This window comes from Mesoplodon mirus (genome assembly GCF_964341445.2).
Source record: "Mesoplodon mirus genome assembly, chromosome: 12".
NCBI lineage: Eukaryota > Metazoa > Chordata > Mammalia > Artiodactyla > Ziphiidae > Mesoplodon > Mesoplodon mirus.
In genome coordinates, this window is record NC_138988.1 from 83032603 (window position 1) to 83055407 (window position 22805).

General features: G+C 55.3%; 3 protein-coding genes across 4 annotated transcripts; 1 reads left to right on the plus strand and 2 right to left on the minus strand.

Annotated features, from left to right (window-relative positions):
* Positions 1 to 17: 17 nt before the first annotated feature.
* SKIC2 (SKI2 subunit of superkiller complex) lies at positions 18 to 9935 on the minus strand. Its single transcript, XM_082638039.1, has 28 exons — positions 9871 to 9935; positions 9690 to 9793; positions 8737 to 8846; positions 8520 to 8637; positions 8314 to 8428; positions 8135 to 8209; positions 7785 to 7838; positions 7493 to 7683; positions 7196 to 7324; positions 6832 to 6977; positions 6359 to 6505; positions 6143 to 6227; positions 5856 to 5962; positions 5374 to 5520; positions 5203 to 5299; positions 4805 to 5017; positions 4612 to 4722; positions 3299 to 3529; positions 2807 to 2944; positions 2519 to 2656; positions 2273 to 2377; positions 1792 to 1939; positions 1570 to 1696; positions 1254 to 1464; positions 993 to 1103; positions 698 to 916; positions 365 to 505; positions 18 to 269 (listed from the first exon to the last, which is right to left on the minus strand). The coding sequence occupies exons 1-28, from the start codon at positions 9890 to 9892 to the stop codon at positions 69 to 71; spliced, it is 3741 nt and encodes a 1246-aa protein (XP_082494165.1). The 5' UTR covers positions 9893 to 9935; the 3' UTR covers positions 18 to 68.
* A 92-nt stretch (positions 9936 to 10027) lies between these two features.
* NELFE (negative elongation factor complex member E) lies at positions 10028 to 16157 on the plus strand. 2 transcript variants are annotated; one of them, XM_082638046.1, is made up of 11 exons: positions 10028 to 10171; positions 10608 to 10690; positions 12060 to 12129; positions 12229 to 12374; positions 12826 to 12900; positions 13024 to 13061; positions 13247 to 13578; positions 13701 to 13845; positions 14005 to 14059; positions 14308 to 14410; positions 15987 to 16157. In XM_082638046.1, the coding sequence occupies exons 2-11, from the start codon at positions 10616 to 10618 to the stop codon at positions 16082 to 16084; spliced, it is 1137 nt and encodes a 378-aa protein (XP_082494172.1). In that variant the 5' UTR covers positions 10028 to 10171; positions 10608 to 10615; the 3' UTR covers positions 16085 to 16157. The 2 variants fall into 2 exon arrangements, with proteins under 2 accessions (XP_082494172.1, XP_082494171.1); XM_082638045.1 differs by lacking the exon at positions 14005 to 14059.
* Positions 16158 to 16303: 146 nt separating this feature from the next.
* Positions 16304 to 22435, minus strand: CFB (complement factor B). Its single transcript, XM_082638040.1, has 18 exons — positions 22239 to 22435; positions 21909 to 22142; positions 21287 to 21472; positions 20977 to 21150; positions 20655 to 20756; positions 20407 to 20543; positions 19964 to 20102; positions 19515 to 19646; positions 19133 to 19234; positions 18905 to 19042; positions 18295 to 18392; positions 18040 to 18157; positions 17665 to 17818; positions 17483 to 17559; positions 17162 to 17274; positions 16929 to 17061; positions 16799 to 16848; positions 16304 to 16502 (listed from the first exon to the last, which is right to left on the minus strand). Exons 1-18 carry the CDS (start codon positions 22300 to 22302, stop codon positions 16356 to 16358), a joined length of 2298 nt encoding a protein of 765 aa, XP_082494166.1. The 5' UTR covers positions 22303 to 22435; the 3' UTR covers positions 16304 to 16355.
* Between the last annotated feature and the right edge of the window lie 370 nt (positions 22436 to 22805).

Consider the following 22805-nt stretch of genomic DNA (forward strand, 5'->3'; position numbering starts at 1 on the left):
CTGCCCAACACCTCAGGTTCACACAGGTGGTTTGCTGTTTTATTGTTACGTTATTACACAGGGGTCATTCACTGGGTGTAGAGGCTGGCTGCAAAGACGATGTCCCTCCGTAGCAGGGTGGCTGCCGTCTCCATCTTGGCACCTAGCACAGGCTCGCCCACCAGGCGGGCCGCCCCCCGAAGCGAGCGACACATCTCGGCCAGGCGTTGGATGCAGCGGACCACCAGGCCCTCGGGGGTCCCTGAGAGCCCTGCCAACTCAGAGAAGGGCTGTGGGGGAAGTAGGGTGGGGACTGAATACGGTAGGGCCTGGGCAGCCTCTCCCCAGTCAGCTGTCCACAAAGCCCCAAACCCCAGCTACTCACCATGCCCCGGGCCCACTCGTACACAACCTCGACCAGGCCAAAGTTCAGCTCTCCCACAAATTCCTCCACTGTCTGGTTCAAGCCACAGGCCATCTGCACCTCACCGATCCGCTTGGCCACAGCCCGGACACGTTCCACCCCCTGTAGATGGGGAGGAGAGGTTAAGTAAGCCCTGCCTTCCTACTCCAGGAAGGAGGAGACCCAGATCAAGGAAAAAACAGTTCCAGCTCTTAGGGGCACTTACAGGGCTGGATGGGGCACGTGGGGGAATACATGGGGACGGGGACTGGGAGTGCCACGGCCGAGGGTGGGACGGCAGTGGGCGTCCCCTACCTGTTTGAGGGTGCTTGGGAGCTGATCGCTAGGGTCCCCGGGGCTCTGGCAGACCAGGCCGGAGAGCAGGGCCGCGATCTCCTCGGGCCGAAGGGCACTCAGCGCGTTGTCAAACATGAGTTCAGTGAGGAGCAGCTCGTGGCTGCTCAGGGCACAAGCCACCCGCCCTGCCAGCTTCACGGTGCCCCCTTCATCTACGTACCCCAGGGTTCGGAGCACCTGGAAGGAGGGTGGGCGTTGGGAGCCTGCAGACCTCCTCCTCACTAGCCCCCCAGCCCCATCTCTGCCCTCCCACCTCGACTCGCTGGTGGTACTCAGGGAGCAGCAGCAGCGACTGATCCGACAGCAGGAAACGCAGCCGCTCCATCTCCTTCTGTATCTGCATCCGCTCCCGCAGCTTCAGGTACTACGGGGAACCACCGGCAGGAGCATGTTAGCCTCCTCGCCCTCAGCAGGGGTGCAGTGAGGACAAGGGCTGCGATGGGGGTGGCCCGTCTACAGGGGACGAGAGGAAGAGTCCCCCTCCCAGCTTGGAAGCTAGCATCCAGGGACCTACCTGGGCAGGGAAACGGGGACTGTGTACACACTGAGCCCCCCGGATCAGCTCCTCCAGCTTCCGGAGCCGGAGCCCCGCCTCTACCACCGACACATCCTTGAGCTGCAGGTCATTGACAGGGTCAAGGGTAGGGGGTCCTGCTGGGTGGGCCTGAGCCAGACGTAGTAGCTCCTGGACAGCAGTTGTCGCGGCCGCAGAGGGAGGCTCCTTCCTGAGAAAGGAGCAGGTCTTGGGACCTGGGGCAGAGGCTTCTCTTCCTCAGGCTGCGGGAGCCTCCCCACCTCCCATCACATGGTCCCCCCCCAGCATCTCTGACTTGAATTTTGGTTGCTGCCTCTTGCTGAAGTCCTCCAAGATCTTCTCCCCATTCAGCCGGAGCACCTTGGTGGTGATGGCAGCCACATCTCCTGGCTGCAGCTTGGCCACAGTGTGGTCACAGGGCCCTGTGAAGAGGGGGGAGCAGGGTCAGACCTTGCCGTGGGCCCAGGCATCCCAACTGTGCTGCTGTCAGGAGCTCGGCCGTCTGTCCCACTCTCACCTTCAGGCAGGAACAGCTTGAATCCCACGAGGTCATCTGGGTAGGGCACATCGGGGGAGGCTGGCCCCCTCTCCTGCGGGTCCTCAGACGTGGGCTTATCACACAAGACCAGAGTCGTGAATACTCTGCTGGTGGAGCTCGAGGAGACCTAGGGGAGGCCAGGCCAGGGCAGTGTGAGGAGTGGACATCAAAGGTAGAGACCAGATCACCAACCTCAGGCAGGGATTGTGGTGCAGCCATGCAGAGCCCACCGGTATGGACTGGTAACCAAGTCAAGTGATCGGAGCAGACTCTGGGGGCAGAGCCTGGGGGAAGGACAAGGAGGTGAGCGTGAAGTAGTGGGGATGGGATGGAAAGGAGGGCTCCAGGGAAAAATGAGAGCACTGGTGAGTACAACAGGCCCCTCGCCAAGCGAGGAAGATGGAGCTAGGGCTCGCCCCGCCCTCCCTGCCTCTGGGCTTTAAATTCCCATTGCCCTCACCTGAAGGATCACACCCAGTGCGTTGTGATGCTTCTGATTCTTCACAATCACCACCCTTCCCGCTGAGAGAGATTTCAGCCCATTCACAGACTCTATGATGCGTCGCTGAAGGGCAGGGGCGTGAAGAGAGGGGATAAGGGAGGAAGCGTCACAGAGACACTAGGACTAAGTTCAGGAGCACCCGAAGTGTCACAGCCTCTTCCTCCCTGTCTGCCACCCCTGCCCCCAACACTCACACGCACTTACCTGGATCAGGCTCCGGGTCTCTGTCAGTTCCTCCCCGCAGCTATAATACTCAGGCAGGTCAACGAGTTGGCCAGTTACATCAGGCTCCTCCAAGGCCCCCAGCCGCTTGGTCAGTTCAGCCAGAGTCTGTTCATGGGCCTGGGAGAAGCCAGTGTGGGTGTGCAGCAAGGCTCTCCAGGCCCAGAACCCTCCACTTTCACCCACCGGCCTCTGGATGCCCATCTCGTCCAGGCCTGGCTTCCCTCGTCCACATCCTTCACAGCAGCCTGGTCACGCCCACCTCCTCACCTTACTGTCCTTGCGGGATGGAAACTCAGAGAAGCTCCTCTTCATCATGTCCTCCACCCTGAGGGCATCCACCCGCAGCAGGTTGAGGATCATGGTGTACGTGAGGCGGAACTGGGACTGCAGCTGGGACGGCTTCCCCTGGGCCGGGCCAAAGAAGGCAGTGAGGCGAGGGGAGACCCGCTGCTCGGCTGCTGTACTCCCAGCAGCTCTAGTCCCAGCTCCGCAACCACGGGGCCCTAGACAAACTGCTCGCTCACCTCTGCAAAACAAGGGAGTGAGGCTAAATAAATAGACCCTCCAAGGTCCCACCTAGCTCCATATTCACAGTGGAAAAAGACTATAGAGGAGAGGAGATCCAATCTCATCCTTGGATTTGCTCGCTCCTACCCTGGCTTCTCCCAGGCAGAAGGAAAGTAGAAAGAGGGGAGAAGGGAAGAGGGTTGGCAGAATCTAGCAGGTGCCCAGAGCTGGCCTCGCGCCGCCCCGGCTCACCATCATCATGCGGTGCAGGTCCGCCATCTCGGGCACACGGCCCTTGCAGAGCAGGATGACAGTGCCTGTGGGGTCCAGGCCCCTCCGGCCCGCCCGGCCAGCCATCTGCACATACTCCCCAGGGAGCAGGTCCCGGAAGGTGGAGCCATCGTGCTTACGCGTGGAGTCAAACACCACTGTCCGGGCTGGCATATTTACACCCATGGCGAAGGTCTCCGTGGCAAACAAGACCTGGGACGGGGGAGAGGATCAGCAAAGGGGCTACACGCAGCTGTGGCCCAGCCCTGGCCAAGCCCACCTCACTTTGTAGCCAAGGCTTAAAAGGCACCAGGCACAGTCCCAGACGGTTAACTCACAGGACCTCGTTTAACTCTCAAGGCAAATCTACAGTATGTACTATCGTTTTCTTTGTTGTATTTATTTAGCTACCTATTCCTTTCCTTTTACCCCTATACCCCACTCCCCCCACTATCGAACATCCCGCTGTATATAACGCGTACCTTTTTGTGTGAATGTGTTTTATAAAACGTGTCTTGTTTTGTGTATAATTTACAATTTGCCGTAAAGGCGATTACATGTCTCCTTCTGTTTTCTTCTTTTCTTCCATGTAGTGTTTTCAACATCCATCCATGTTCCTGTGGTTATATCTAATCCACTGCTTCAACTGCTGCAGAACACGTTGTGGGGTGCATGCTGTACATCTACCTACCGGCTCTCCCAGTGAAGGGGTACCACCAACACCCTGCCACAAGACTACAGCCAACAAGGGAAGAGCAGGCGTGCTCCCTCAGTGACCAGGGTGAGAATTTCATCGTGATTTACACTCAGGAGTGGAATTTAGGGACAAAGAGTATGTATATACTTATTCTTGCCTCCAGAGTGCCAGGATGCACTTCAGACTGGCCACACCTGTACAAGGGTTCCTGTAATCCTGCAGTCCCCTACGTCTTGGGCAACACTTGGCATTAGCCACTTTCCTATATTTTACCAGTCTAATAACTGTAAAGTCCTATCTTGCGAGTATTTCAATTTGCATTCTTCTGATGACTAATGACTTTCATAAGTTTGCTAGCTTTTTGGGTTTCTCTTCTGAATAGTGCGTGTTCATACCTCATACACCTCCATCTTAAAATGTGAAATCTACAGTTCAGGGAGGTTTAAGTAATTTGCCCAGGGTCACACAGTGAGGAAGTGGTGGCGCTGGGATTCACACCCAAGTTCTTAACCACTGCACTGGCCTGCCTAAAAGCTTTCCCCTCCCCTAAGTGGGCAACGAATGCCTTGGGGAGTCCCTCTCCCACCAGCATGTGCACCTTGACCAGGCCACGGCTGAAAAGCATCTCCACGATCTCCTTGAGGATGGGCAGGATGCCGCTGTGGTGCACACCCAGGCCGCGGTGCAGGAGTTCCGACATGTGCAGAACCTGTTGGGGGCCGAGGCCCAAGATCAGGGATGGGGTCATGGAACACCCAATCCCCACCAGTCTCTGGGTCCCCCCTCCATACCTGGGGCAGCTGGCGGTCAGAGCCTCGGAGGCGAGCGAGGCAGCGCTGCAGGAAGAGGTGAATCTCACTCTTCTCTGAACTCGTGGTGAGGTCAAGGGAGGTGAGGCCCGAGGCCTGCTCATCACAGCGGCCACGGGAGAAGGTGAACACCACCACAGGCAGCTGCGCACGGGTGCGGAGGGAGGCCAGGAGGGACAGGTACACACCACGGTCCTGGGGAAGTGGGGAGAAGGGAGTGGAGACTGAGTCCCTGAACCAGTGGGGGCCGAAGTGGCAGAAACTGAAGCCGAGTCAAATCGGGCAGTGCTCAAAGCTCAACTCCAAACACCTGGGGGATGAGGGAAGCAAGGACACAGGAGAAACAGGTGGTGGCGGGTACAAAGCCTGCCAGTTCTCACCTGTGCAGGCCCCCCCTGATGCGTGGGCTGCTTGGCCCCAAAGGTCTGGGCGTGTTTGCTCATCCGCTCCTTCTTGGCCTCCACAGCCGCGTAGTACCTGGGGCAGGGGCGGGGCAGCGATCAGTCACGCCCAGCTGGGCCCAGCCCTCACTCTTCCCGACTCAGGCTTACCCCTTGGTGTGGAAGGTGCCTCGGGAGTCAAGCAACAGGAAGAGCTCCCCCTGGGTCTTGGGGCTGTTCCCCGTGAAGAGATAATGCTCCAGGGGGACTGGGCGAGTAACAGTGCTGACCACATAGATCTGGCGACGCTTCAGCCGCCTGAGTGAGGAGGAGAAGACAGAAGATCAGGGCTGCGAGTGCAGGGAGGAACCTACATCCCCACCATCTTCCCCCACTCTGGCTTCACCCAGTCTTTTCTGGGAGCCGGACTGGAAGGCTGTCCCCGTCATCCTGTCTCTCAACTTGCGAAGGGATCTGGACCCAGGTGGGATCCCTCAGCCTCCCAAGCTGGACATGTTCCCCGGCCGCACCCCTTGCTCATCCCCACCCCCAAGGCCTGACCACTCTCCCTGCTGTGATAGTCTATGCCCCCCGCCCCGACTGAGGAACGCTACAGCCCCCTTCACCCAAGCACCCCAGGACACACGTCTCACCCAATCCAGTCAGCAAACTCAAGGGCGTTGGGGACAGTAGCACTCAGGAGGATGATGGAGACGTGGTCAGGGAGCATGATGAGCACCTCCTCCCACACGACCCCGCGCTGCGCACAGGGAGGGAAGACAGCTCAGGGGGGGCTGCCCTTCTGCCCCTAGGAAGTGGCACAGGGTTCCGTGTCGGGGCAAAGGAGGCAGTGCGGTTCGCGGGCTGTGTGGAATAGAGGAGCTGCTGAAGCAGCCCCACAGGACAGGACTGCCAGGATCTGGGGGCCCCGTCCCCCTACCTCAGCATCGTTGATGTAGTGAACCTCGTCAAAGATGACCCACTCCAGGTCTCGGATGACATCTGAGCCACTGTATAGCATGGAGCTGGAAGAAAGAGACCCAAGGCTGACTTCCCAGTGGCTCCTGTCTCTACCCTCAACTCAGCCAACGTGCTCTCCAGAGCAGCCTCACCTTCCTGACCAAAAATCCACCCGTGTTGAGTGCCCATCTCTCACCGAAGGATCTCTGTTGTCATAATGAGGCAAGAGGCCTCTGGGTGCAGCTGCACGTCCCCGGTGAGAAGTCCCACATCCCCAAATGTGTTTCGGAAGTCCCGGAACTTCTGGTTGCTCAGAGCCTTGATAGGCGAAGTATAGATGGTGCTGGGAGAAGAGCATGGAGTCAGCCGGTCCCTCCACACTGACTCGTGGTCCCAGAAGCCTGCCACAGAGCTCAGGCACCCCCTTCACCCTAACTTCCCTCATGTTCCCCTTCATGGAGTCACCCAGGAAAAATTCTGTCCCCCGAGCCCTTCCGAAACTAACTAAACTCCCCACACTTTCTCATTTCCCCCTGGACCCCTGCCTCAGTTTCTCCCCCAAAACTCTCATCTAAAGGATGAAGTAGGGAGCTGGAGAAGAGATGAGACTTAGAAAGGTTGCAGGAGAGAACGGGGCTGGTGAAGGGGAAGCTGGGGACGGGACTGTACCGCGTCATGTGTTTCTGGGCAAGGGCAATGGCGTATTCAGCCACAACCGTCTTGCCCGCAGACGTGTGAGCCGCGACAAAGACCGAGTCATGCCGTTCCAAGTGTAGGATGGCCTGTTTCTGAAACACATCTGGCTCAAACGCCCACTGTGGGAGAGAGAAATAGATGGGGGCTGGAGAAGGGAGAGGGGTCTTCCTGCCTCCAGCTCATGGGACATTCAGGGCAGCGGGGAGAAGGCCAGAGTGAGGCAAGTCTGGGACTGAGGTCCAAGCTGGCCTGAAGGCATCTGGCCTCTGGTGGGGAGAGGAGACAGGGAGTGGGCTGGGAGGAGGTGGGGGAGCATGTGAGGACTGGGCCACATTACCCGGAAGGCTGGCTGGGGAATGAGTCGGTAGAAATCATCGACAGGGGAGGTGACATCCACGGGAACGGCCCACTGCTCCTGAGGGGGGGGCTTGGGAGGCTCTGGGGGAGCTACAGCTGTGGACGCTTCCTGGAAGGGGAAAGGGGTGTAGGGTCAATAAAGATAACAGTCAGAAAGCTCTCTGTTACCACTCCTCCCAAAAGATGCTCCAGTCTTCCCCTTGGACCCAACCAGGCCAGCCCACCCTGTCTGTGACAAGACCCTTCTTTCCTGCCTCAACCGCCCAGAACCACCAACCTGCAACACTAGGTTCTCCAAGCTGCTTGCTCGGGCCAGGGGAGCACTGCAGGGAGAGGCCGAAACAGTGTCCCGTCTGGGACCGCCTGGTTGTCCCACTGCCTCACTCTCATCCTCATCGCCCCCACCCAAATCCAGGGGCTCCAGCAGACGGCTGAGGCTGAGCAAGCCGGGAGCTGGAGCTGGGTGATCTGAGGAGCAAGGCGAAAACGGAGGCCTGGTCGTGTGCACCTCTGCCTGAAGAAGAAGGGCACCACTTCCCCTATGCCCCCATCTCAAAACTAAAACTCACCCTCTGGTGCGAAGTCCACGCCTTTCTTGAAGCCAGGTGCAACAGTAAGAAGATCTGGAGGACAGGGACAGAGAGAGAGAATCTGGGCTCCTGCACACTGCTGTGTAAGTCACATGGTACATTGACCTAAAGGATGTCCTTCACAGCATAGACGTTGCAGTTGCGAATATTTATCGTGACAGTTTTCCAACAGATGACAGTAAAGGTTGTTATGGAAGGGGTACCTTTTCCTAATTTGCTCAGAGAAATGCAAGAGCTAGCAAGGACCCAGTGACAGGCCCGGGCCCCTCTTCCTCAGGGCCCAGGCTCAGAGCCCTACCTCCCAAGGGTCCATCCTGGCACCACCTCACCTTTCTCAAAGTCTATCTCCTCCTCAGCCTCCTCCCGAGTGCTCAGATCTGTTATGGTGGGCTCATCCATTCCACCTGGGGAGAGGTTGAACAAACAGGGATTCATGGGGTGGGAGTGACACAGGAGGGGTGGAGACTAAGGGCTTCCTTCCCTACCATCCCATTTCCACAAGCGTCACCTGGCCAGAAAGGGTACTGTGTTGGATTCCCCCACAGGGACTGGGAGATGGGCCCGGGTGGCCGGCGAAGAGACAAGGAGGTCGTGGCCGACAGGTTTGTATTCTCTAGCAGGACCTGACGCAAGAGATCAGAGCACCAGTCAGGCTGAGTTTGCCTCTGACTCCCCTCTTCCCAACCCTGCTTCTTGTGGCCCGTGACCTCTTACCTCCTTGTAGCCTAGTATCTGGCCTGTGGTTGGGTGTCTTTGGGCCTGTAGGTCGGAGGGAACTGGGGCCCCCAGTGTGGCCAGGAGAGACCAAGGATCCATCTTCCTCTGCCATTTTCTGGACAGAAGGAAAGTAATATTCAGGTCTTCTTTCTCCTCTCTCCCAGCTTTCTTCAGGGACCCATCTCCCTAGTCCAGGCCCCTCTAGACCCCTCACCGGGCTGAGTGCTCCACACCGTGCAGAGGCAGCCAGGCTGGAGATGACAGAAACAACTGCTCTGCTTCTTGCTGCAGATCTGGGGCACAGGGAGGGAGGCCGTGGGGAAGCTGGAACAAGGGCAAGATGAGACACATAAGGTAAGAGAAGAGAGTAAGACACAGAGCAAAGAGAAGGTGATAGGATTCATACTTCGATCAGAAATGGGAGATGTCCCAGAGAGACTAGGACAATCAGGCTGAAGGACTATTTTCCAAAGGTGGTTCTGCTTTACAGGACAAACGGCCTGCAACTGAATTACCTGGGGTGCTGGTTAATAATACAGACTTTGGATTTCAGAACCTATGGACCTAAGAATTTGTATTTTAAAAAAGCTCCCCCACTCAGCTCGGTGCTCTGTGATGACCTAGATGAGCGTAATGGGGGAGGGATGGGAGAGAGGTCCAAGAGGGAGGGGTTATATGTATACATATAGCTGATTCACTTCGTGGTACAGTAGAAACTAACCCAACATTGTAAAGCAATTATATTCCAATAAAAAAATAAAAAATGAAAAAGGTCCCCGACTAATCATGAGGCACACTGATATTTCAGAATCACTAGTTTTAGGAAAAGGGGTCCCAGACCTAAGGATGAAGAGCCAGGTGCTCAAAGGCTAGCATCTCAGCCACCAACAAGTGCCCTGGAGAGAGAACAAGACTCCAAGGAGAAAAGACACATTTGAAAGAGCAGTTCTCAGAGTTAAGGTATCCTCAGGGCTTCCAGCTCTGTCCTCCCATGGGCTCTGACCCACAGCAGGTCCACTGGGTTGGGAGTCTGTCCAGCACCAGTCTAGGCCCGGATGACAGGCGTCCAGAGACAGGAGAGCCGGGTCAAGTTAGATCCTACTGTGAGGAGGGTGAAGGAGGTTTTAAGTTCAATGAGGATCAAGGTTAGGGGCAAAAGTCACTCACGGTACTCTCTGGAGCCCCAGGCACATTCAGCAGCTCCCAACGCCCTGTGCATCCCAGCTCCACTGCCCGAAGGGGCAGGTCCAGAGGATCTGGGGGAGGTAGCACTACGGGGGAAAGGTCACAGGTCAGGGGTCAAGGGTCATTCCCTGTCTACTCCTCCTTTCCACCCCCTGCCCCTCACCGATTCGCTCCGTCTCCATCATCCTGGAGCCTCGGCCGCTACCCGGCAGCCCGGAAGTGTAGGGAGGAGCCGAAACGGCGGAAGTAGAAACGACTTCCGGCACAACCCCTCCGGGGGCGGGGATGAGCGCTACCGAGGGGCGGGCCCAAACTGGTGGGATGCCGGGCGGAAGTGTGTGCGCCGCGGGCCGCCTTGGTTACCGCGTTCTCCGCCCTTCGCTACGTCATCGCTCCGAGCCCGCGATCCGCTGCCCGCTTGGGCGCCGCCCGAGACCGTGGGGCTTCGGTTGCCGCCCCCTCAGGTAAGGCCTTCTCCTCAGCCTTCGTCCCTTTTTTCCGAGCTCCTTCTGTCTTCTTGCCCTTTTGGTTGCTCTGAAAGCGCTGCGCGGGTTCCACTGCCTCCTCTGCTTTTCGGACCCCGCAATTGCCATACTAACCCCAGCGAGGTAGGGGGGTCTGGTGCCATCGTCTTGGCGACGGAGGGGGTGTTTCTCCCTTCCTGGGCCACGTGGTGCCCCTAGGCGCTGGTATCCGTGATTCCTGAAGAGAGAAGGGAATGCTGGTTGATCCCGACGAGCGGGGGTTTGGACGGCAGCCTGGTTTAAGCAAGGGGTAGGGAGAGGCAGAAAACAGGAGTAGGCAGGCCTGGAGGGGTGGGGCTGGGGTCAGTGTGCACGGCGTGCGAACCCTGGGCGGTGACAGTGGAGAAAGATGTCTTGGGCCCTGCCCCTGAACCAGGAGCCACCATGTTGGTGATACCCCCCGGACTGAGCGAGGAGGAGGAGGCTCTGCAGAAGAAATTCAACAAACTCAAGAAAAAGGTGAGGGAGTGTGTGCGGGTATGACCCAAACTTTCAAAGAGTCTACACTGAGAACACCTGGGGTGAGTGTGAGGGGATGGGGGGGTGGGGATTCAGCTAGCTCATACCTGGAGACATACCACCTCTCAGTGTAGCTTCAGGAATGGACTTTCTCAAGTGTGTACTTACTTTTCTCTCTTTTCTATGCAGTCTGCCCTGGAGTTTTCTTCCTTTTCCATGGCTTTTAGTACCACCTAAGAGCTGGCGATCCCAAGCTTGGTTTTTCCAGTTCCATCTAGTGTTTTACTGATAACTTTCACGTATCCAAAATTGAAGCTATCATCTTGTCTGTTCTAAACTTGGTCTTCCAAATAGGGCTGACTACATTTACTTCTCCCATGTGTTTGGAATGAAAATCTTATCATCTCTGTCTTCTGCTCAATTTGCACAGCCAAACATTTGCCAAGTCGACTTGATTCCTCCCTTGAAGTAATTTCTTCCGTTTACTTTTTCCTGTGTATTCCCTAGATCAGGTCTTTGCTGATGCTCACCTAGCCTGTCGTAATGGTCTCTCAACAAGTTTCTTTTTTTGGACAGACTTCTTCACTCCTATTAAAATGGTACATTGAAAACACAAAACACTGTCCTTCTTTTTCTCAAAACCCAGTGGTTTCACATTGTGTATAAAACAAAGCCTTAATCAGGCATCCCTTTCTATAGAACTATTCCTTGATCCCAAAACATGCATTCCCAAAGTTTTCTTATCTCTGCATCTTTGCCACCCTGTTTTCTTTGTCTAAAATGCCCTTTCCTCTCAGTCTGTGTTATGCAGATTGTATCCAGGACCCAGCTTAATAACCATTTGGCATCAGAAAAATCTTACTTGCCCTCAGCTACAATCTGCACTTACGTTCAGTCTTGAAAATTCAACCTAGTCATCTAATTTCTCAGACTGTAAGCTTCTTGAGGAGAGGATCTATGTCTCATACTTTTGCATATCCCTGTTTCAAAGCAATTGTGTGTTCTTATTAAACATATAGGGGTGGATGGATGAAGTCCCTAAGGAGGCACGGAGGCTTACACTTAATTGCAGCTTATATCCGGGGGCTCTGGTCTATGATTGAATGCCTTGTTTTCAACTTGAAAAACATGAGACTGTGGAAAGCCTCTAGAGGCCATGGTTTGAATAGATTAGGTATGGCTGGCTTTGTAGATGATCGGGGGGACTATGTAAGAGGCAGGGCAGCCTCAGGGTACCACTCCAGGGGCACCATTTGCATTGTTTTCTCTCAGAAAGGTGTCCCCGGAGTGATGCGCCCCGGGGCCTTGGGAGAGGACCTGGCCAGGGATTGGCCCTCACCAACTCCTCTCTTCTCACCCTTGTTCCCAGAAAAAGGCATTGCTGGCTCTGAAGAAGCAAAGCAGCAGCAGCACAGCCAGCCAAGGCGGTGTCAAACGCTGTGAGTGACGGGAAGCGGGGATAGACTGGAAGTGAGCGGCCCGGGCTGACCTGTGTCACAGCCTGGCCAACACAATGCCTCTTTCCCCCGCCACTCCAGCACTGTCAGAGCAGCCTGTGGTGGATACAGCCACAGCAACAGAGCAGGCAAAGCAGCTGGTGAAGTCAGGAGCCATCAGTGCCATCAAGGCTGAGACCAAGAACTCAGGCTTCAAACGTTCCCGGACCCTAGAGGGGAAGTTAAAGGTGAGCACAGGCAGAAAGATTGTTCAGGGACTCCTTGACTTCAGAGGGCATCCTTCCAAGTTGGAATGGGGGAAAGTAACGCCAGTTTAATCATGGGCAAGTGGCTATACCATTCTGAGCTTCAGGTTTCTTATCTGTAAAATGAAGAAACTGGATGACTCCTAGATTCTCCTCCGTTTTACGCATTCTATGACTCTAATCCATCATGTAGTAGAGCTCCTGGATTGTGTTGCTCTGAAGAGTTGAACAGGCTGAGAATGTCATCAGGTTTAAGACATTTTTAAGTAAACTAACTGCTTTAAGTGTGTATTAAATCTTTTATGTAAAAGGAAATTTAAAAAAAGATAGGCCAGGGGAGCCGAGAAGAGGGTGAGGGAAGAGGAACTCCTTCTGCCCCGTGGCTAGGCAGCCTCCTGCTCCCCACTGAGGTGGGTCTCTACCGTCTTCCCAGGACCCTGAGAAGGGGCCAGTCCCCACTTTCCAGCCGTTCCAGAGGAGCATATCTGCCGATGATGATCTGCAGGAGGTAATGGTTTCCAGTTGTCTGTCTCTGAGGGGCTGGGGATTGAGAAAAATGAGAAACCCACATATTTGGGACCACATGCCAGCAGCTAGGACTCATCTTAACTGTCCTTGGTTTCCTTTTCAGTCGTCTAGACGTCCACAGAGGAAATCTCTGTATGAGAGGTTAGAGAAAGATAGGACTGGGTCCCGTTGGCGGGCGGCGGGGGCGGGGGGATTGCCTGGGTCCTTAGGAGGATTGGGACTGGAGTGGGTGGAGCTGGGGCTACAGAGGGATTGCTGAGTCTCGCCAGGCTCTGGGAAGACGAGGTAGAGGCCCCCTTTGATCCTCACTGTCTCCCTCTCCCCAGCTTTGTGTCTTCCAGTGATCGGCTTCGGGAACTGGGGCCAGATGGGGAAGAGGCAGAGGTCCCGGGGGCTGGTGACGCCCCCCCACGAAGCTTCGACTGGGGCTATGAGGACCATGGTGGTGCCCGCTCCTCGGCCTCCCCTCCCCGAAGCCGCAGCCGGGACCGCAGCCGGGAGCGGAACCGGGACCGAGACCGGGAACGGGATCGAGACCGAGAGCGGGACCGGGAGCGGGACAGAGACCGCGATCGAGACCGGGACCGAGACCGGGATCGAGACCGGGACCGGGACCGAGACCGGGACAGGGACCGGGACCGAGAGGGCCCTTTCCGCAGTGAGTGATCTTGGCTGGTGGGAAAGTGACTTCAGATAAGCTTTAGGTGGGTCCTACTAAAGCGGACTCTTAAAGTGGAGGGTGAGCTAGACTATGTCTTGTTACTGATTTCTATCCTGTAGGGTCGGACTCGTTCCCTGAACGCCGGGCCCCTCGGAAGGGGAACACTCTCTATGTGTATGGAGAAGACATGACGCCCACCCTCCTCCGTGGGGCCTTCTCTCCCTTTGGAAACATCATTGACCTCTCTATGGACCCACCCAGAAAGTAAGGATGACAGTGGGGCAGGATAATAGTCCTTGGAGGACCTGGGGTATGAGACCTGAGGGAGGAAGCTAGCCTGTCTCCACAGCCTATAACACTGGGTTTGATTGGGTCCCGAGGAGCCCATAGGCCCTCTACTGACCCTGTGTTTTCTCATCCCAGCTGTGCCTTCGTCACCTATGAAAAGATGGAGTCAGCAGATCAGGCCGTTGCTGAGGTTGGGACTTCCCAGATCTGTTCTTCCCATCCCTCCTGCCATCCTTATATTTTCTTTCTCAAATACTGGGAGCCAGGAGGAAGTCATTTCCTCTTGACAGAGACGGTCTCTCCCTATTTACGCAGGAAACCTTGCATTCTCAAGTCCCTACTTAGTCTGTTCCTAGGATGGCAACTCCTGGAAATTCTCCTTTCGTTTGTCTATAACGTTTCCCCCCATCCTCTGCCCCCTCCCCTCTTCTGCCCCAGCTCAACGGGACCCAAGTGGAGTCCGTACAGCTCAAAGTCAGCATTGCCCGAAAACAGCCCATGCTGGACGCTGCCACTGGCAAGTCTGTCTGGGGCTCCCTGGGTAAGAATGGGCTTCTTCCTCTCATTCTGTCCCCTACAGCACCCCCCTTTTTGTTCCCCTGCATGTCCCTGGGTTCTGTAGAGGTGATAGAGGTCTGGATTTGTGTGGCAGCTGTGGGGATTGGAAGGAGAATCGTCAGGCCTTCTGTCAGTTAGAAGTAGGAGAAGGAGAGAAAGTGTTGAAAACAATTTCCAAGGCACTGACTGGAACGGGGAAAAAGTGGAAGTGACTGAGGTTGGTGAAGAAGGTGAGCATCTCATGCGGCCTTATTCATTTTGAGTTGCAGTATAGTTGGTTTTACAAAATAAGCCTTTGAAATTAGGGATATGGAACTCAGGTGTGAGGTAAGGCATGAAAATGTAGACTAGAGTCATCTGTATCACGGGGTAGCTGCAAATAGTGTTGGCAGGGGAGACTGAATTTCAAGAGAAAATGAACCAGGACTGGGCTTGAGGAGTAGTCAGAGGATATGGTGGGAAGCTGGGCTGTGTTCCTCATGCCCCACACGTCCCCAGCTATCCTGACTTGTTAGGCTGAAGTTAAGGATGCTGCAAAGGAGACAGAAGGAGAGGTCATGGGGCCGGGAGCAGCACCCGAGGGGCCTGGGTCATTGCAGCCAAAGGACACAAGCTTTGAGAAGGAGGAAGTGATCAGCGGAGTCAAGATACAAAGCTCTAAGAGAATGGGGGCTTGTATGGGGGGTTCACTCTGGCCCCAGAGTGGCAGGGATGGAATCCTTGGAGGTGGGGTGAAGAGAGGGACACATCGGGGGTAGGGAGGAAAGAGGAAGGGGAAGGGACGGCTTGAGGGAGAATGCTGAGGGCCAAAGCTACACCCAGAATGAGTTCTCCTGATGGAGTGAATAACCCGTTTTACCTGAAATAGATTTTCATGTAAAGGAGGGGGCACAAGGGAGTTCAGAGCAAGAGTGGCCCTCTGTACAAGAAGGAACCAAGGGCTTCCCTGGTGGCGCAGTGGTTGAGAGTCCGCCTGCCGATGCAGGGGATACGGGTTCGTGCCCCGGTCTGGGAAGATCCCACATGCCGCGGAGCAGCTGGGCCCGTGAGCCACGGCCGCCGAGCCTGCGCGTCCGGAGCCTGTGCTCCATAACGGGAGAGGCCACAACAGTGAGAGGCCCGCGTACCGCCAAAAGAACAACAACAACAAAAAAAAAAAATAGAAGGAACCAAAAAGGACCAGCACGTTAACAAAGGACTATAGAGATTTTCTAATTTTTTAATTTTTGGGGTGCTGACTGAAAGTTGTGGGTTAACATTATTCACACGTCTCAACAATAACATTCGGAGTTTTTCTAAGAACAAAACACTCATTACGGTATTAGCATGTGCCATGATAACAGTGTACACTCTTTTTTGCTGGGGCCATGGGTTTGTAGCCGCTGGCCTAAGAGTCAGGCTAAAGGTACTAATAGAAAGGCCATCCTGGCCACCAGAGGGCAGCATGGAAACTGGGCATCCAAGGGCCAGAGGCTAGTGTTGAGGTGGTCAAACTCTGGGCCTCAGGTCTCATCAGTGCCCTCCTTCAGACCTTAATGAATACTCTCCTCCCTCCCTAGCTGTCCAGAATAGCCCTAAGGGTTGCCACCGGGACAAGAGGACCCAGATTGTCTACAGTGATGACGTCTATAAGGAAAACCTTGTGGACGGCTTCTAGGGAGTGGAGCTGGATTCCGTGTGCCTCATCTGCCCCAACGCTGGTCTCAGTAAAACACTGAGGTGGAAGCTCACACATCTCCCTCAGCCTCTGGTTTTTCAGCACTTGGGATTGGGGTTGAGCCTTTAAAGACGGCTGTTAGATTTGATCTCAGTTGTAACAACATGGTCAGCGCACGCTCCCCACTCCTTTACCCCAAAAGGATCTTGAACACAGGTGTTGTCGTAGTTGTTTTAATTTGATGTCATGCCCGTTTTCAACAGGAAACCCCTTATAGAAAACCCAGGTCCTCATCTTGGAGTTTTTCCTTGAGCCAGGGCAGCACTTGGTAGAGGTTGACGTGAAAGTCTCGGGCGTAAGCAGGTACCTGTTGCTGCCGCTTGCAGACGTCCACAACACCCCAGCTGATCACACCAACCTGAAGAGGGCGAGGGCGTCCCAGGAACCGTTTGGTAGAATTCCTTCCTAATCCCAGGGAGCTACTCCCAGCTGCATCTGAGCTGACCTGGGAGGGTTAGACTAGGGGCTGAGCTCAGTCCTATCCCCTGGCACACAGATCAGACACACAGCCCTAAGTTGGCCAGTTCAAGGAAAAGTCCAAAGGTGAGGCAGGCTCCACCCTCCCCTTTCCAGCCACGTGCACTGAGCTTTCCTGCTTTGGGGGCCATGCTGACCACTTGGCGTCTCCCCACAGAGAGGAAAGGGGAAACTCACTTGAATGAAGCGACTCTTCTTGTGAATAATCAGGGGACCACCAGAATCACCTACAGGGAGGGAGAAGCTGTAGGGGAAAAGACTCTTGGGCCTCAGGAACTTAGATCACGACCAAAGAGCCTTCTCTCACCTTTGCAAGTGTTGGGGTCAGCATAGGGAGCCACCCCTCCGGTGCAAAGGAACCTGGGGGTGACTACCTCAGAGACGTCCTTGACTTTGTCATAGCCTATGGCATGTAGAGCATCCCTCTCACAGCCAGTTTTCTGTAGGTGAGGTGGGGATGCACGCAGGAGAGGAGTGATGAACAAAGCTTGCTTAGGAAGAATTGGGGCTTCAAGGACCTCAGGATCCCACATTCCTCACCTTTTCCCCATTCTTGATGTAGACCTCCTTCCGAACCAGTGTCTTCTTACGATCCTTAGACAACTCAGACACAAACAGAGCTTTGATATCCTTTGCCGGGAGCAGCTCTTGCACTGGACCGATAGACAGACTGGGTCATTTCAGCACTCTCCCTTCCCCCATTGTCCTTGTCCTTTGTCCTTGTCCCTCAACAAATGTTCCCCCACCCCTTCCTGTGAGCTAGAGACTGGGCTGGGCATCACCTGCTCTTCCTGCAGCTCCCTCTCATGCCTCCCTTGTCAGAACCTCACCCTTATACTACTCTCCCTGATTATGTCTTACTCTGTTGCCGGCACGTGGTCGACTGTGGAAGCCTCAAAGCTTGATTTGATCCCTCAGTGCAGGGGAGACAAATGGGCCTGTTGAGAGATGGGGAAATTCAGGGATGGTGAACCCTGGACCTACCCCAGTCTTCCAGCCCTACCTTTCCCAGCCTTTTCTCTTTGGGAATCCAGCTGGCTCACCTGGTGGTCTCATCATACTTGAGCTTCTTCTTGAGCTTGATCAGGGCCACATCATAGTCATAAAATTCAGGAATACCTTTTGCTTTTTTTGCATTGAGGTTGTAGTTTGGGTGAAATAGGACTTCTTCTATCTCCCACTCCTGCTTCTTCCCTCCTGAAGTAGGAGAGGGGGTACCTCTAGACCACCCACTTCTCTGTAGGCAGTCTCCTGCCCCCGTGTCATCCCTAACTCAAGTCTTCCTCATCCCTAACTGGTCCAGCGTGCAAGGGAAGGGGCTGCGTTGAGGTCAGGTGGAGCGTGGGCTCTTGAAGAGAGTGGGAGGTACTGCCCAGAGGGCATGGCTGAAGCTCAGGATTGATTGGTTGCATCCTTACCCATGCTGACCTTGATTGAGTGTTGCTCGTCATCCACAGTGAAACAGTGTGCCGCCGTCAGCACAAAGTACTCAGACACCACAGCACCCATACAGCTCTCATGTCCCTTCAAAGGACGCTGGGAAAAGAGCGGCAGGGGGAAAGCTCGGCTTTCACGAACAACACCATCTATGAACACTTTGCCCTTCCGCCCGACCGTCGTTTCACCCTGACCTCCCCTCCCGTAAGTCCCCGCCACCAGGACGCTGCACTCACGGTGACTGAGATCTTGGCCTGCCATGGCTGCTTGTGATAGTCAGTACCTTTCTTGTGCTCCCAAACCATGCCACAAAGACCCAGAGTCCGGGTTTCATCTGGCAAGAAAGGAGATTGTACTGAAAGCTGGGACACTTCATTTCCAAATGGCAGCAGCCTTTTGGGGAGGGACACCTACGTGTCTGTGGGGACCAGATGCCCATAGGAGGAAAGGGAAGGCAGGGGCACTTGTTTCCTTACATTGAGGACAGGGAACCACTGTGGTATCGTGAAAAGAACGGGGGACAGAGATCAGAGAGCTGGATGTTTTCAGGCCCAACTCTTGCTAACTTGCCATCCCTTGACCTCTCTTGGCCCCAGTTTCCACATCTGTAAAACAAGGGACTTAAGAAAGATCTCTGCATCATTCAGAGCTCTGTGACTCTAAGATCAGGGAGTGGGCAGTACCAGGAAGCAAGAATAGTGACACGGAGGTAGAGAAGGAGGAATGAGAAAGGACTTCCAGACTGCCAGGGGCTTCAGGAGGGGTAGAAGGATGAGTGACCTTGAGGGGTCTGGGGAGAGCTGAGCTTCCTGACCATCTCCTTATGCCCTTGTGATATCTTCCTACCAAGCATCTGTATGAAAACATCCTCCAGGTTGTCTACGTCCTTGAGTTTGAACACGTGTTGCTCTCTATCCTTCTTGGAAGCCAAAGCATTGATGTTGTCTTGGTCCACCAGAGGCCCAACCCCGAACACATAGATGTCTGAGAGAGAAAAAGGGAGGGTGAGGGTCCAGGCCCTGGGGGGCAGGAGCTAAGAAAGTGGGGTGCTGAGTCCTAGGCAATAAAACTCACCCAGGTAATCCTCCCTGGGGTTTTTGCGATTTCTACCAACGTCCAGCAAGTCCCGGATATCGTGAATGACAGAGACTGGATCCCCACCCATGTTGTGCATGCCTGCAGGAGAGACCAGGACCATGAAGGTGGGAGACAAGGAAGGAAGAGGGTCAAGGAGGATAAACTGGCTAGAAGGAGTGACATATACGGCTGAGTGAGCAGGTTGGGGAGGAGATGGACGTGAGAGACGGTGGAGAGAAGGGTCCCTCCTCTTAAAGGCTCACAGGAAAGAGCAGCGCTCAGGCCCCCAGCCATGAGTCCAGTGTTACACGTGGACTGCAGGGCCACACGCTGGTTTGAGAGGGTGGGGAGTCAGAGGCAGGAGAAAGGTCCCTCTGACCATCAGTCATGAGGATGATGACATGGCGGGTGCGGTTCCAGGCTTCAGGGAGGTCGTTCACTTCCCTGCTCATCATGTTGTATACTTCCAGGAGAGCCTTCTTGGTGTTAGTCCCTGCCTTCAACTTGTGGTCTGTGGAAAGGGAAGAAATCATCACCTCCACCTGGACTTCCAAGCCATCCTTGACCCCAGAGGCCTAGCAGCAACTGAGATCCACATCTGTCAACTTTTTGAGTTAATTGTCACCCCAGTGACTTCCCTTTGACAACAAAGTGACCGTCTCAGTTCCAAAGGGTTCCCACCACCCCCCATTTTCCAATGACCCTGCTGCCCATCCATGGATTAAAAAGGAGTCCTTGTCTCACTGCCCTCCCCACAACACTCCTGAAACTTCAGACCTCTCTGACCCCAAAGTGAACCTCCCACCATTCCCTTCCCTGACTTCTGACCTTCGTAGTTGATTCGGTTGAGCTGCTCTGTGACCCAGTCTGCATCGCTGCTCTTTGGCTCAGACACTCTGATCAAAACTTTGGGGTCTGTGGCATATGTCACTAGACCATATTTTGGCCTCACCCCATAACTTGCCACCTGTGGGTGAGGGAAGCAAGGGATCATGGCATTGAAAGTAGAATATATGGCTGGGAGGATTCAGCAGCTTTGCTGGGACAGACAGGGAAGGACATAGTAAGAGACTCATCACCCTGGGGTTCATGGAGGAGTCTGGGTTAAAGATCAAGAAACTGCTTCAAGTAAAAGGAAAGGAAGACAGGATAGGACCTGGAGGTTTTCTGGGACCCGGTGGCTCAGAGGGGCTGGGAGCATCAGGGAGCTAGTCCTGGCAGGGCAGTGAGGTCCATTCAGGGTCCCCACATTCAGGGAGAGGGGGCCCCACCTTCTCAATGAAGTTGCTGAGGCAATTCTTAGCCCCTGTGAAGTTGCGGGACCCAATGCTGTCTGATCCATCCAGCACCAGGTAGATGTTCATGGAGCCCGAGGGGTCCAGGATAATCTTCCTCTTCTGTTGTTCGCCTGGGGGCCACCAGAGAGACTCAGGCTCCAGGATGCATGGTTCTCCTGCCCCTTCTCCATCCTCCCCCCACCCCCAATTCCCTCCCCTGCCTCCCCTCTCTATCTTCAAACCTGGGCTGTGCCCATCCTCAGCATCAACTCCTTCTATGGTCTCTGTCAGGGAAGACAGGAAGGCTTCGGCCACCTCTGCAGGAGTATCGTACATAAAGGAGTCTGGGAGAAGTCAGAAAGCAGGTCAAATGTCTGGGAGGGCCAGGGACACAGTGACGAGAGATGGTGGGTTTCCAGGGTGGGAAGGGCTCAGAAGTTCTTTGGGGAGCTTTAGAAGTGAGGAAGGAGCTGGGTTGCAGTAGGGGGAGAAGGCGGTCCTCTGGTGTGGGAATGTGAGGATGGGAGAGCAGGATCTGACATGAGGGTACAGATCAAGGGTCACCTTGGCAAGAAGGCTCCGTTCCACTCCAAGAGCCTCCTTCCTGACATGTTCGCCGCTGGGAGCCACGGAGAGTGAGCCCCCGGCTGCAGTAGTAGGTGACACTGTCTTCAAGGCGGTACTGGCTGCCCACCTTCCTTGTGCCAATGGGGATGCCCGGGTTCAGGCAGTACCCCGCTGCAGAAGCACGAGACATGGAGGTAAGGGCCAAAGCCTGAGGGCAAGGTAGAGTGCAAGAGCTATGGTGCCAGTTCCTCAGGCTGAGGGTGGTCAGGAAGAAGGTACTGTCGTGGGAAAGGGGGATGCTTCTCACCTCCATCATCGCAGATGGCCGTTTCCCCATCCCACCGACCCGTCACTTGGCAGGTGCGATTGGCAGAGCCCCGGAGGTTGTAACCATCATAGCAGCGGAAAGAGATCTCGTCACTCAAATTGTAGTAGGGGGTCCGGGGCCAGTACTCCCCGTTCTCAAAGTCCTGTGGTCTGGGACAGCGAATTGCTTTGGGGGAGGAGAACAAGTACACGTTACTGAGACGGAAGGGCTGCCCTCTAGGATATCCCTCCTGGTCTCAGGGACCCTGTCACTGAGAAACAGCGCCTTCTCGGTCCTACAGGATCAGCTACTACCCTTGACCCCTGGAGGGTACCTCAACCCATGAGGAATCCTGCCACTCCCCCCTCCCCAGTTCTGAGTGTTCTTTGAACTGCCAGGGCTGCCTGACACAGGGTAAACGCTTAGTAAAGGTTAGCTCCCCTAGCTCCCTTCATTCTCCCTCCGTCCCACCTCCAGCCCTTGCTCAGCTCCCACCCTTGCTCAGCCCAACTTGTCAGCCTGCCTGGTCTCCACACAAGTCTAATCTTATCCAAGTCTGGTCCTTGGCCACCACCTGCTCCGTCCCTCTGCTGGCCCATGCCCATCCTCACTGCCCTCCAACCTTTGCATTCGGCCCTCTTGACAATCTTTTTGTCTTGGGTCTGCAGGGTGCTCCAGGATCCCGTGGATCTGCAGGTACGAATCTGCACAGGGTATGGGTAGAAGCCAGAAGGACACAAGTACTCCAGTGACTGGCCCGCCTTGAGAAGCCGGAAGGAGCCACCTTTGATCTCTACTCCCTCCAGAGAGCAGGGGCTTTGGGGCCCGGCCTCAGGCAATGGCGTCATGCTCACACCTAAAGAGAAAGGCTGGTGAAGCCCAGCCTCACAAGGCCAAGGATGGATCCTGGGGGCAGCAGGGGTGGGGGGAGGGGGGCTGTGACCTCACTTACCTCCAGACAAGAGGCCCAGGATCAAGGGTACCAGGCAGAGTTGGGGGCTGCAATTGCTCCCCATGGTGACGGAAGACAGAGAAACTGGGGCTGGTGGCAGGATGGCCTCTCCTGGCTTCTGCTGCGTGTCTGCTTGGCTCGATGTCCAAGCTGAAACTCCGAACTGAGCCTGGTCACACTCCCTTCCCCTGCCCCTCACAGCCTCCAGCCTTTTATGCAATCTGTGTTCTGGCACCTGCTGCCCGCCCCACCCACCCTACCCATGTCACTTTCCGGAATGTCCGAGCGGGAGGGCCCCACTGAGCTGCCAATCAAGGAAACAGAAACTGCAAAACCCCACCTTTTGCTGCCCAAGGTCCAGGACTCTGTCAGCACCTCCTCTCAGCTCCAGTTCCTCCCCAACAAGCCCAGACCTCCCCCTTGGGGACTAGATACAAGGCCCTCACTGGCTCCCCTGTTGACTCTGTTATGGAGCAGAGTCCAGCCGTTGTTTGTCCAGCAGGGTCTCTGACCTGCCTTCTTGCCGTTCCTGGAATCATTCTGGCCTCTCTCTCCCCGCAGGCCAGC